Source organism: Papaver somniferum, unplaced genomic scaffold (assembly GCF_003573695.1).
Source record: "Papaver somniferum cultivar HN1 unplaced genomic scaffold, ASM357369v1 unplaced-scaffold_116, whole genome shotgun sequence".
Lineage (NCBI taxonomy): Eukaryota > Viridiplantae > Streptophyta > Magnoliopsida > Ranunculales > Papaveraceae > Papaver > Papaver somniferum.
Window position 1 is genome coordinate 102,048 of NW_020620603.1, and position 13,101 is coordinate 115,148.

Genomic DNA, 13,101 nt, shown 5'->3' on the forward strand with positions numbered 1-13,101 from the left:
TTATATATTTTATTTTTTTCTTGACACAAAATTGACAATTATAAAATTGTAACTTTTAAGTCTTTTTAAGAGGATATTAAATGATTAATGGCACATAGAAGACTTTCAGGCCGGGCACCAGGCCGGGTATCAGGTCGGGCATCATAATTAATCGCAAAGCCCGAGACCGCCCAATAAATTAATCCAGTCCAGGACGGGTGGTCCATGACGGGACACAATAGACTTTGGGCTACTTCGGGTACAGGCGGGCTCGGTCGGATACAGGCAGGCTGAGTATTTTCGGGTATTATTTACACCCCTAGTGCACGGTGGTGTTTAGGTGGTTAGCAACATGCCGTGTTACGAAAACATCTGGTCTCTTGCAAGCTAAAGCTGTTATATATGGAAGTATCGAGAATTGCGTGTCAAGAAATATCCGAGCTTTATACATTTCTCTATACAATACCAACTGGTTGCTATCAAATTCATGAAGCATAAAAATCAGCATTCAATTCATCGTAAGGCGGTGAAGTTCCACCCACACCTTCAAGTAAAACTGAGTCAGATTTTGCTGGAGGTTTTTTGGGGTAAAAAACCAAGCTCTGTGTGTAGATATCGATTCAATATTGCTAATACAAAGATGTTCCAGGTTTTCACTCTAAGCTCGGTTGCAGAGGATTCAGAGTTATAATCTTAACTCTGAAATAGAGCCCACATTTCAGAGTTAAGATTTAGTGCGTTTAAAGGAGAAGAAGGATTTAGTCCCAGATTTCTCACAAATGAAAACTGTACTTGCTATAAAGATCTCAAATTTTGAGAAATGAACGTCGAGCTCGGTTGCGCGAGCTTGTAACCCAAGTGGGGACATTAAGATGGTTGAACGCTGGTCGGGTTTCACTCGGTAGGTGCTGGTGTGCACGATATGTTGATGTGCACACCAGCCTTGACAGTGGAAGGATTACGAGTTGATGTGCCCCAGTTCCAACCCATCCTGGTCAACACTTCACCTCTGCTTAAAGAAAAATGAACTAAAAAGGTTTCACTCGCTAGGTGCTGGTGTGCACACGTGGTCGCACTGTCCGGGCGTAGGCTTGGGCTGTGTGATCATTATAGCGGAGGGCACCGCGTCAGGCTGGCTTGACAGTGGAAGGATTACGAGTTGATGTGCCCCAGTTCCAACCCAGCCTTGAACGGGACCATTGCTGGAGTATTTTGGTTCTGTCAGTTGTAACATGATTTGGCACTGAATAAACAGCTCTACCACTTCAAAGTTTCAGCTACACGTAAGGAAATTACGTATGGGTTATATTACCAAACACGTGATGTACAGCCCAAACTCAAAAACACAGAAGGCAGGCAGCAAAAGAAACCATTAACATTAGTAAATTACAGCTTGGTTTTTGCAAAGACATGTGTTCTAGCTAAACACATTGTCCAAACAGCAAGTTTCTGGTATCATCATGTAATCATAATACAGGGCAAGCTTGAAATCAAAGATGTGACAACTGAAATCGGTGAAATACCATTCATATGATAATTTTGTTTTAAGGGATAGTGTCATTCATATGAATAACTAGCAAGACTACACATCTCCACCGGAACACCATCATAAGAAATTTAAAACCAAAGAAATAGAGGAGACATATGAAAAGTGAACATACCAATAGGGTTTACAATTACATTGCCCCAGTAATCCTCAGTTCGGGGATGCACAAGCCTCACAAGTTAATGTGAGTAAAATCCTGTTCAAAATACACAAACTGTAAGGAATGACCAAGATGACAGAAACAAAGTAATGGCCACAAGTGAGTTATTCCTCTGACCTTGCTCCAACATGCTTGGCAAGTCCCAGCATATTCAATGTGCCGATGACATCTGTCTTGATTGTCTGTCAGATTATCGTAGTACACCAGTTAAAACTACCTCTAAATTCAGAGTAGCTTCTTTGAAAAGCACCCCAACTACTGGAAGTAACAGTATGACAAAAGAACAATACTCAGATTCGGTATCAACAGGATAATATGGTACACAGTTATTCGGTATGAAGCATAATAAAACAATAACTCGGGAAGGAAGAGTTAGAGCATCACAAGACCACATTTGTTTAAAAATGACTTTCTGTTGCCAAACAAACACATCCAGTATGTAAAATGTCTAAAATCAAAGTTACAGGACATATGTTGTCCCCCAGAAAGGGATGGTTCAACCATACAAGTGATATACGGCTACAAAAAATACACATGACAAGATAACATAAGAACATGCCAGGTTGAGTGACCAATAACAAGAACAAACCGAGCATCTAGAATTGCCTTTACTGAATGGAGCTAATTCAACAACCATCATAATCTCTAAATCATTACTAATACCCTCAACTGCTACTAAAACTTAACGTGAAACGAACACATAAAACCAGACTGATGGTATTTAAAACATGTAGACTGTAGTATATAAGGTGATACAACCTGGAGTGGAATCTCTATTCAGATTCGGATTCGGATTCAGATTCATCCCTCTGCAACCACACAATGAAGGGATTGACATTCTTACATATCTGTGTACCACTAGTTTAGACAAGCTTCTTTTGTGACACAGGTTTCTTCTTTGTTCGGACATAGAGGCTTGGAATTGAACACCCGCTACTTTGTGAGAAAGGTTTATCTTCCTACAAGAATAACAAGTGTGAATACTCAGTAAGGTAATTGGAGAAGTTAGATATACTCACAAACACACTCTGCTAGTACGTTTAGGATAAAAACACAACAAACTATACAAGAGACACCCACCCAAAGATCGCATAACAATTCAAAAAACAATGCTGAATTAAGCCATATACTTAGAGATCTGAAACATCTTTCTTGAAACTAAAGATCAGGATCATCAATTTTTAACTAATGTAATCAGCACTGCCAACAATCATAACCAATAAACTTCCAATTCACAGATTCAAGGTAACTGTCTTAGAACTATTGCACAGAGTTGAATGACAAACATCAATGAACAATAAAACTTAAAAAATTAACTGTATGTGGATACATCTAATTGAATCTGAAAGAAACTTACCCAGAAAATCAATCCAAATTTAATCTTGAAAGGTGAAACCCACCCTTCAGACTTTATTAATATTTTATCAGGTATCTTTTTGCATTTATAATGAAATATTTTATTAATTTTCATAAATGAATAAGATATTTTACTATAAATATATACACAAAAGGAAAGGAAATCAGATAGTATATTATATTATATATAAATGAATGAATGAATGTAATCAATCTTCTTCATCAGCCGTATCGACTTTGTATTTTTATTGGTCAAATGATAATGCTGAAAATTACCCCATTAACATGTTGGATTCTCATATTCACAGTATTTGCTAGTGAAGGATTAGTTGAAGGAATAGCAACTAGGAAAGTAGTAAACAATGCAATAATCAAAACCATCGAGGTGAAGTAATATTTTTATTTACATACATTTGATATCATGATTCTTGATATATTCATATGTAATTGTTTCGTTGATTTTTATTTTCCAGGTTGAAAAAACAGAGATCATCGATTGTTATGATGTTCACAGACAGCCTAGTCTTAACCATTCTTTGCTTTATAATCATACAATACAAGTTTAGTACATATTTTTACATACTTTTCCTTATAATATTTTTATAATCGTGACTCTTAAGAAATTACTTAATTTTTATCTATATGAAACAGATGAGACCAAGTTTTTACCAAAAAGGAATGAATTCAAGTAATTTAGGAACGTTTCAACTTGCACAAACTTGGCATAAGTATGGATCATGTCCTGAAGGAACAATCCCTATTCGGAGGAAAGGAAAATATTACAACCCCGTATTTTTGCGCAAACATTATTATCCAAGATTATCACCTACATCACCATCAAACAACATTATAAATAACAATACGACCCGCGAGGTATATATAAACACTCATTGTTATTATCAATATATTTCTTGTACGTGTAAATATATAGATTTAGTGATTAAGATATGTTTTTTTACAGTACGCTATAATTGAGGCGCGAGGTAATTTTCTTGGAGCAGCAGCACAAATAAATCTTTGGAAACCATTTACTGAAACAAATGAAATGAGTACGTCTCAAATCTGGATTGCATCTGGTGAATACCAAGATCTCAATACTATTGAAGTTGGATGGCATGTAAGTTATTCATTCAAGTTTATGTGTAAATGAATTTATAAACTTTTTCATGGCACAATGTAATTTTCAAATCTGTTTTTAATTAGGTGTCCCAAGACATATATGGCGACGACCAACCAAGACTTTTCGCACACTGGACAGTAAGTATAACTATTTGTTTTATATGAGTGGCATGGTAATGAGGATGTCTTGGAAGGACGCGTCTATTGTTGTTTAGTATTGTTTTTTAAAAAGATCGAAGCACTTAACTGTTTTTTCCTGCTAGACGGACGGATACACGAGGTCGGGTTGCTTCAACCTCCTTTGTGATGGTTTCGTGCAGACATCGTCAGATTTTTCTCTTGGTTGCAATTTCACAGAGGTGTCCACTTTCAATGGAGACCAAAAAGATGCCACCTTCAGTATTTCAAATGTACGTGAGTATATGTGACCAAATCTTTTAGACATGTTATCAACTTAGATCCAAAAATAAACATTCAATAACTTGGCAGGACCGAAGTAATGGAAACTGGTGGGTACTAATGCAAGGTCTTCCAGTCGGTTATTATCCAAGCTCTCTCTTTACGGAATTATCAAAAACAGTAACATCCGTACAATGGGGGGGAGAAATTATTATTAATAATAATAAAGGACGGCATACTTCGACTCAAATGGGTAGCGGTCATTTCCCTTCTGAAGGTGGTTTGAAAACATCGAGTTATTTTAATTGGGTTCAAGTATTTGATGAAAATCACATAGTACATACACCTGAAAATATTGAGAAAAAAGTTACAAATCCAAACTGCTATGATTTGGAAATTGACAGTGACCATTATAGTACAAATGGTTATGGCTTTTATTATGGGGGTCCCGGTTATAATATTAAATGTCAATAATTAAGTGTATTGTACATTCCATGCTTCCAAAGAAAAATAAGGATTTTCCTTTCTAAATTTTATGATAATGGTTGGTATATTCAATAAGAGGGTTTGTTCTTATTACCAGAAAACGGATTGCATGTGAATAAGTTAATGAATTTTTGATATATCTCGATTATTATGTGAAATATATTCAATTATCATAATGACGCTGGTTATTTTACAGTACAAAAATTTAGACTTAGAATTTTCGTTCACAAACTTAGAGTTTTCCGCGATCACGAAAAAAGAAGCAAAAAAAAAAAACACAAAGGAAAAAGCACATCGCTCATTTTAAAGAACGTATTAACTCTTCCCAAAATGTTGCGTATTTCATATTTTTTACAATATAGGGATATTTTTTAATCCTTTGGATCTTGGATATGATATTATTAATGCAGTAAGTGTGCATAAACGAGACAATCATCCAACTACCAAAATTTTACCCAAACTGTTTCGTGACAAACCTATTTTGTCCGATGGATCTAGCGAAAACCATTTCCACGAAGAACAAAGCTAAAGTAGTAGTTTATAAGAGTTAAAATTTTGCAAAGAGATGTTTGGACCAATTCGAAGGAGTAGTGTATGAGATATGAACACAACAAGACAAGTGGTAAGAACCGAAAAACAACTTATACTAGACTCTATGAAGGTGGTGGGCTCATCATTTTTATGTGTAACTGGGAACATATAATCATTTGATACATTCAAAAGTTCTGAATCTCTCTTTTATGATGTTTGAAACACTTCCAAATAATAAAATTATTTTTATGGGCTATTTTCAATTGATCTGTGCAAATCCGTTGGTTTAACAATAAATTGTTTCGAGCTAATATTGCTAAGGACCTTTGAACATGAGTCATATTTCGAGATTTTTTACGAGATAAGCTTGTCACAAAAGTTTTTCTTTGTAATAAATCTATTATAAGTCATACGAATAGAATGGTAACATAATGACTAAAATAAAGTGATTCAGTCTTCACATACATGGTTAATGAAGTTCTTCAAATGTCATCGTCGATCTTCAGTATTCGAGGGTGATGTCTGATACTTAACTACCAAATTCTAACCCAGTCCGAGACTTGACTATGTAGACTAGAAATCAAGATACAGTTTTGATAATCTAACATTGCAACAAGCTTGAGATAGCAAAACTTTTGGGTTTGATGCCAACCTATGACATCAAGATACGGTTTGATGCCAACCTATGACAAGCATTTTTCTTTCTTTTTTCTTATGTCAATGTTTGTCTTAGCCTAAGTCTTTTTCTTCCATTTTACCTACCTTAACAAGATTATCCTCCCCGTGGAAGATTTCCTGGTTCTGCCGCTGATTTTATGAAAATATCCAAAAAGGTTGAGTTAGTCGTGACGTGAACTTTAGGGGCCTGTGGGGTCGCAAGCCACATAACAATTTCTAAATCTTATTATGCCTATAATTATTTAACACACGTCCGAATAACACTAAGCCATTTGCCCCGGAATTTTTTATTGGAAATCAAAAAACAAAGGATATATTTGTTTGTAAAACTAATTCTGTACTATCTAACAAACAAATAAGTCACCCAAAAATTAAGGATTTAAAATCCATTTGGATTCTCATCTTATCGAAAATAAATGTTTCTTTTAATATTCTATATTCATATATTTGCTTGATTTTGGAAAAGAATATATGTAATAGAAATATTATTTTCTTCCGCCTATAATGATAAGGATATAGTTCTTAGAATCTTATTCCTTTTTTTTGAGGTCATCACGAAAATATGTATGTAGTTATCGAGGTCGTCGCAATAATATGTATGAAATTGAAAAAGAAAGATTGTTCGGGGACCTGTTTTTTTTTTACCATTAAATTGTTATGCCAACCAGTTTTCAGAGATAACGGATACACTAGTAGGAGAAAATGACTGAATTGTCCCTAAATTTTTTATTAAACTTTTATTTTCATTTTTTTTTGCGGGTTCCAATTTACTCCAATCAATCTCTTTTATTTTCATCATACTTTTATTTTTATTATTTTCAATTTTTAATTATTTTTTAATTAAATTTTTAAATTTGTTTTTTCTTTAGGTACGGTGTGGCTAGTTTCCTTTTTTTTCCATAGACAAACTTTAATTTGTACTTCATGCCAATTTTTTTATATAACACTAGTCAAATTTTTTTTCTCTTAACAAAACTTCATTCTATAAGAAAAAATATTGAATTCGATCAAGTTGAATTTTTTCCCCCTAACAAAATTTTTCGCTGAAAGACTATATATTGAGTTAGTCATGTCTCATTTTTTCTCTTAACGAAATTTTTTTCCTGAAAACCTATATATTGAGTTCTCGGTTACGCCGAATTTTTCTCTGAAACCTATATATGGAATTCGATTACGTCGCAATTTTTTCTCCTAACCTAACTTTCTTCAAATTATTTCCATTTAATTCGGTTAGGAAAAAAACAGACTGAACTCGACTAAGAAAAAAAAGTTAATTAAATGAGAAAAAAAATTTTGTTTGGAGCTGAGCTTGTTGCTAGACTCCCAACCGGTTTTTTCTAAACTTAATTGGTTAATTAAATGAAATTGAAAAAAGCTAAAACAATAATATTTTTTTCTTAAAAATATTGTCGCGAGGCTTCCTGCCACCGACGTGTAACTGATCTTATTTATTTTCCTAATAAAATGCCTTTACGGGTGTCCTTGTTTCTTAAAAAAATATATAAAATAAAATTTTCTTTTTAATTTAAAAAAGTGAATAAAAAATAATAATTTAAATAGTATAAAAGTATTTAAGCCATTAAATAATGCTACACCCACCGTGAGCTGGGTACCTGGGATAATCCTGGATGAGACAGTCATGGTGGCCTCGCTGATGTTGAGCAGGGGGCCTGTTAGGGTTAAGGTGGGGCTCACCTTAACTGTCTCATGTGGAATTATCTCCAGTGCCCAGCTCAAGGTAGATTAAGCATTATCGTTAACTAAAACATGTGATAATGATTGTTGAACTTTACTTTATAATGACCTACCAAACACGAAAGAATAGTCCTCAAAAGATCATCATTCGAAAACGAGTACGATTAGTTCATTCAAAAATATACACACACCTACAACATTTTGTAACGGGTGAAACATAAATGATGGGGATGATACACAGATTGCGGATTGAATTCCGTGGTCCATCCCGCAAGACACATAATTCAGAGTCCTCCCTAACCCAATATTTTTGTAGGAAGGTTTAGGGTGGGACCCATATCTTATGTCTCCCTCGGCACCAATCTCGGTAATTTAGTTAGTTTTAGTTGTTTTCTATTTCTTAGTTTAACTTGTCAATGTGAGTATTTCCGACTAAATGAACCTAATGCTAATTTTAGTTATCCAATTTAAATATAATATTAAGCATTTTCTCCGTTTTTAGAAAAAATATATTTTCACTTTTTCATCTTAGGAATGTATCACCACCGTTCAAATTAAACAGAGTTATAATGCGAATGTCATTACGATCGATTAGTTACCTGTCAACTACATTTTTAATTTAAGTTTTGTTAAGACTTGACTTGCAGTTCGAATCCCTGCGATGAACATTTTTTTTTCTTTAAATAAAAAGCCATAATCAGCTTAACAGTAACAAGACAAAAGGAGCATTTAGAATCGTCTTCCTGAATGGAGCTGCATAAAAATAAAACGATTACATAGAACAATCTCTCATCTGGGGAATCTCTACTCGGATTCAGATTCAGCACTCTGCAACCACACAATGAAGGGCTTGACAATTCTTCCATATCTGTGAATTTTTGCTACTACTACTAGCAAGTCCTTCATTGAACCACTGAGCAATGTACTCTTCCTCCAACACGTCCTCATCGTAGAGAGTTTTCAGGACTATAGTGACCTCCTTCACAACCTCAGGGCCAGACTTTTGGCAGAAAGAACCAATAGCTCGCAGAAGAAGAATTTGCGATCCTTCGTTATCATGAGTTGCAGCAGCAAGATAGTTCTTCTTCTTCGTGGTTATTATCGCGGATTACACCAAACGATGGTACAGAGAGGAATGGGGCTGTGGTCGGATCCTATTGCTGGTAGGTGGTCTAAAACTGCTAAAGGAAATAAGACATCCACTCCGAAGTCGCTAAACTTCTATCTAGCCTAGCTTGGTTAAGTTTCCCTTTAGTCTGTTTATTGCTCCAAGCCCCTTAAATCCAAGATCCAATAATCCCACATCCACCAACATGTTTTGAACTGGTTTCTCCGAAGCCTCTTGGGTAAAATTAAGATCCCCTATCATGAACCAAGGCTTGTTCATTTCCTCAATGAAATATCAATCTTTAATTCTTTTTGGTTTTTTGGGATGGCCATACAGAAAGACTTACTGGGATAGAAGTGCAGCCGTTATTGAAGTTTCTATTTTAGAGTCTCGTGCCCTAGTTGAGATTCTGTAGTCTTAGAACCAATGCCTTGACAGTTCCAAGAAAGAATTATCATCTAAGATTCGAAGCATATATTCGAAAGCACAAACCAGCAGGGAAACAAACAAACAAACAATTTATATTCTTTGAGTCATAAACCAGCAGCAAATCAAAAGACCAATAAGATCATCACAAACCTTTGGTTTTTTAGGTGGGCATGCATGCATGCATGCATGCTTTCTTAACTATAGTACTGAAAAGTCATTTTCCATCAAGAAAATGGTAGCATATACAGGTCTAATCACCTGTTGCTACGTACACTCTCTTTGGCTACCCTATTATACTCTATCCTTACAAAGTGCTATTAGTACCACCTACTACTGTCAAATTCTCTAAACTACTACCCCTAAAGATTATTGCATGGACCGACTCCCGATTTTAATGATAGAGGCCACCTAACTACCATTGGTAATTTTTCCGGGATAATATTTATTTATCAATTCTGAAAAACCATACAAGCAAATAAAAATAACTAAACATAAACCAAAAATCTTGTGAAAAAATATTTTCCTCACTGATGAATAAGAAGACGTGAAAATGCCGACATCATATCTAATATATTAAAGAAATTACTATTTTCCCTTGTCAAGGGAGATGGTGCCGGCTTGAAGGAGTCTTCACAATCACTTGTGCGTTTTGCAAGAATACATGCTTCTCTATTTAATCCAACATAATCCTTCTGCTCTAGTAACTGAGTTAGGATTCCCTTATCTTTTTGTGGAAATGATGTATAAAGCTGATTACAATGCTCAAGGCGAGCTTTTTGAGCATCGGGAGCCTTCGGAATCAATTCTAAAATTTTGCTGTTTGCGAATCCGGCCGTGTTCGTTGACACATCAATAAAAATAGTCCCCACTTCTTTAACATCAAACCCAAAGATACCAGCATAGCTCTCCATTATCATATCACAGAAATCCTTATCTTTGACCTGAGGACAGATTTGGTGAGCATCAAAGTGTGCTTCGTCCTTGGAATTTGAAGTTATGACATTTCTTATTGCATTTGATGCGGTTACAACGAATGAGAGAAGCAAAAGACACATCAAACAGTTTGTGCATGCCATGATGTGATATATATATATATATATTCTATAAGTTTCTAGGTGAATGTATGTGGTTTTATACATCTCTCTATGGGTAAATATGGGCAGTAATAAAGTTTTCATTAAGGTAATAATTGTTAATACAAGAATCTTTATACATTAAAGGAGATTTTAATTTCGTAAAGTATTCTTATATAGGATGAATTTTTGGTTAAAGTAATAAATAATTAAGAAATTAATGAAAATATTAAATCTTTATACGTCAAAGGAGATTTTAATTTCCTAAAGATATTGTTTTACGGTACTCTTCTTTTGTGGGTAAATTTGGATGGTGATGAATTTTTGGTTAAAGTAATAAATAATTAACAAATTAATACAAGAATCTTTATATGTTAAAGGAGATTTTAATTTCCCAAAGATATGAATGAATGAATTTCCCTACGAAATCTTCATTTCATTTAATAGAGTTATTGTGTGAAAAGGTCGTGTGTTAAGTGCCAAATTAGAGTCCAAACTTGCGTACCCCTCTAAAACGGGGGTGCACATTTTGGCTGCTGTTATTGGTTTAGATTTCCTTCGGTGGTTTTTAATTTTACTTTTACTTTTTATTTTATCCTCATATTTCGTTCAAAGTAAAGAGATAAGTTATTGATAGAATGGAACATAAGACCACCGCTCATAACAATCAAAATTCACAAACTTTGCGATATGAACTTATACATTTTCACTCAGAAATCCAGTGAATGCTTGAACAATCCAATTTAAAAGGTGTAACTCTCCATTGAACTTGTTAGAAAGATATATTCAATTAAAAGAAAACTTGTTATAGCCAACCATTATATATATATATCTCGGTGATGTAAAAATTCCATTGACATACTCACACAAACTCAATAAACCGATGGGACAGCACTAATTAGTTTTTTTTTTTTGAAGCATGTATTTTATTAATAAAAGATTATGTTACAATTTGACGTGGGTATGTGGTACCCACAGAGTCATGGAAGATAACTTAACTAATACAAATAGGGATTGCCTGGTCCTAAATTTTGGTTGAAAATTTTACCATTTGACTTTCATCCGTCCCATGGTTGGCCAAGCCATCTGCTGCTTGATTTCCTTCTTCGTAATTGTGTTGGACAACGGATATGACGAAGAGCAGAAGGTTTTCTGAATCCGTTTCGAAGAGAACGTTTGGCCATTACCTTTCTGTTGTTGTTTTTGATGCCAAAACAGAGCCCAAGTTTCTGCGAAACCCGGATGCCGGATACAATTATCACGATCTGTTACAATATTCATGATCTGCGGATAATGAGGTGTTCTTGTTTTATTCTCTTTAAACCCAAACTAGAGGTTTATAATGCAAACCAGATACAATTATCCCCGAATGCCCCACAATGTGAGAAGGATTTGATTTGTTGTACTATGGAGTTTTAATTTGGAAGAATATCATTTACCCTTTGGAAGGCTTACTTCACTAGTTTATTATGATTTGGTTTTTGCTTCTGATTCTCCGTAATCTTCAAATTCCTTTTATAAATTAGATAATGGATTGACAAAACTGTGGTCTTTAGGGAGAAAAAAATCGATCAAGATTTGAGTAATATTACTTCTGATTTACGCTGATGACACGAGCGGAGATCATCCTATTTTACAGAGTAGATGGGAACAATGCTTTTTCCTAATTACCGTGATTTCCAAAAATAAAAATAAAAAAGATATAGAATTAAAGTAAAACTGAAAGTGGTTTTGCTGATTTTGTCAACTAATAAGATAAGCCGGAATATGCACCCCGGTTTATAGGGATGCACAAATTTGGATTCCCAAATTAGGGTCTAGGTCGTAGAATATGCAGCTGATGCAAAAAGGTAATAAACTAACCCAAAACTGTTAAGAAAGTGTCTGCTGACATTTTTATTCCGTCAAACACCCTAACCATCAGATAGCGGACGTTGACTGTTATATTAATCTCAAAAATCTACCTGCTTCGCCTTCTTCATCTTTTTATATCTTCCTAAACAGCATCAACAGTTTCAAGCACTCTCAGATTCATAGCAAGAATAAATCAAATAACAAAATCATATTTCTATCAGTTCAATAAGGAAAACCGACAACTCCCCCAAATCACCAACATTAACAATTATCAATTCTAAACAGAAAGAGATTGAAGACTTAAATTAAATTACCCAATTTTGGTTCCTGAAATTTGAGAAGAAATTAATTGATAATATGCATATAATACAAGAGATCTATAAAAGATGAGATCCAACTTCGATGTATGGCTGATGATTGACGAGATTGAAAACACGAGATCCATCAACCAAATAAATCAAGAATACTAGTTGGTTATAATTAGAAATTAAACCCATTGCTCAAGAGATAATGATTTACATGAAGATTTTGTAATCGACGGGATACTGCTACAACAGCTTAGACATGTTTTACCTGATTGATTGCTTTTTGTTTGATTTGGGGTTACTTTTCAGGGTTTTGCAAGATTGATTAAAATAATTTAGACAATCTATTTAGTTAGTGATGATGACTATAATCATAATGAAGG

General features: G+C 34.4%; 1 protein-coding gene and 1 long non-coding RNA gene across 5 annotated transcripts; one reads left to right on the forward strand and one right to left on the reverse strand.

The window, feature by feature from the left end:
• Window positions 1-440: 440 nt before the first annotated feature.
• LOC113329384 lies at window positions 441-3,121 on the reverse strand. 3 transcript variants are annotated; one of them, XR_003349857.1, is made up of 5 exons: window positions 3,043-3,121; window positions 2,445-2,644; window positions 1,803-1,867; window positions 1,641-1,721; window positions 441-1,256 (listed from the first exon to the last, which is right to left on the reverse strand). It is a non-coding gene; the product is annotated as an uncharacterized LOC113329384 (long non-coding RNA). The 3 variants fall into 3 exon arrangements; XR_003349855.1 differs by lacking the exon at window positions 441-1,256 and having other exon boundaries at window positions 1,491-1,721; XR_003349856.1 differs by lacking the exons at window positions 441-1,256; window positions 3,043-3,121 and adding an exon at window positions 2,766-3,007 and having other exon boundaries at window positions 1,491-1,721.
• A 173-nt stretch (window positions 3,122-3,294) lies between these two features.
• LOC113329372 lies at window positions 3,295-5,145 on the forward strand. Of its 2 annotated transcripts, XM_026576249.1 has the most exons (7): window positions 3,295-3,426; window positions 3,515-3,601; window positions 3,693-3,914; window positions 4,003-4,158; window positions 4,245-4,298; window positions 4,424-4,570; window positions 4,650-5,145. In XM_026576249.1, exons 1-7 carry the CDS (start codon window positions 3,298-3,300, stop codon window positions 5,031-5,033), a joined length of 1,179 nt encoding a protein of 392 aa, XP_026432034.1. In that variant the 5' UTR covers window positions 3,295-3,297; the 3' UTR covers window positions 5,034-5,145. The 2 variants fall into 2 exon arrangements, with proteins under 2 accessions (XP_026432034.1, XP_026432036.1); XM_026576251.1 differs by lacking the exon at window positions 3,515-3,601.
• Window positions 5,146-13,101: the final 7,956 nt, after the last annotated feature.

What these genes read in the sequence shown, in the direction of transcription:
- LOC113329372 (XM_026576249.1), top strand. Translation starts at nt 3,298, where the DNA reads ATGATAATGCTGAAAATTACCCCATTAACATGTTGGATTCTCATATTC. An exon ending in TTTATAATCATACAATACAA is followed by an intron (nt 3,602 to 3,692) that starts GTTTAGTACATA and finishes TATATGAAACAG; the next exon opens with ATGAGACCAAGTTTTTACCA. An exon ending in GACTTTTCGCACACTGGACA is followed by an intron (nt 4,299 to 4,423) that starts GTAAGTATAACT and finishes TTTTCCTGCTAG; the next exon opens with ACGGACGGATACACGAGGTC.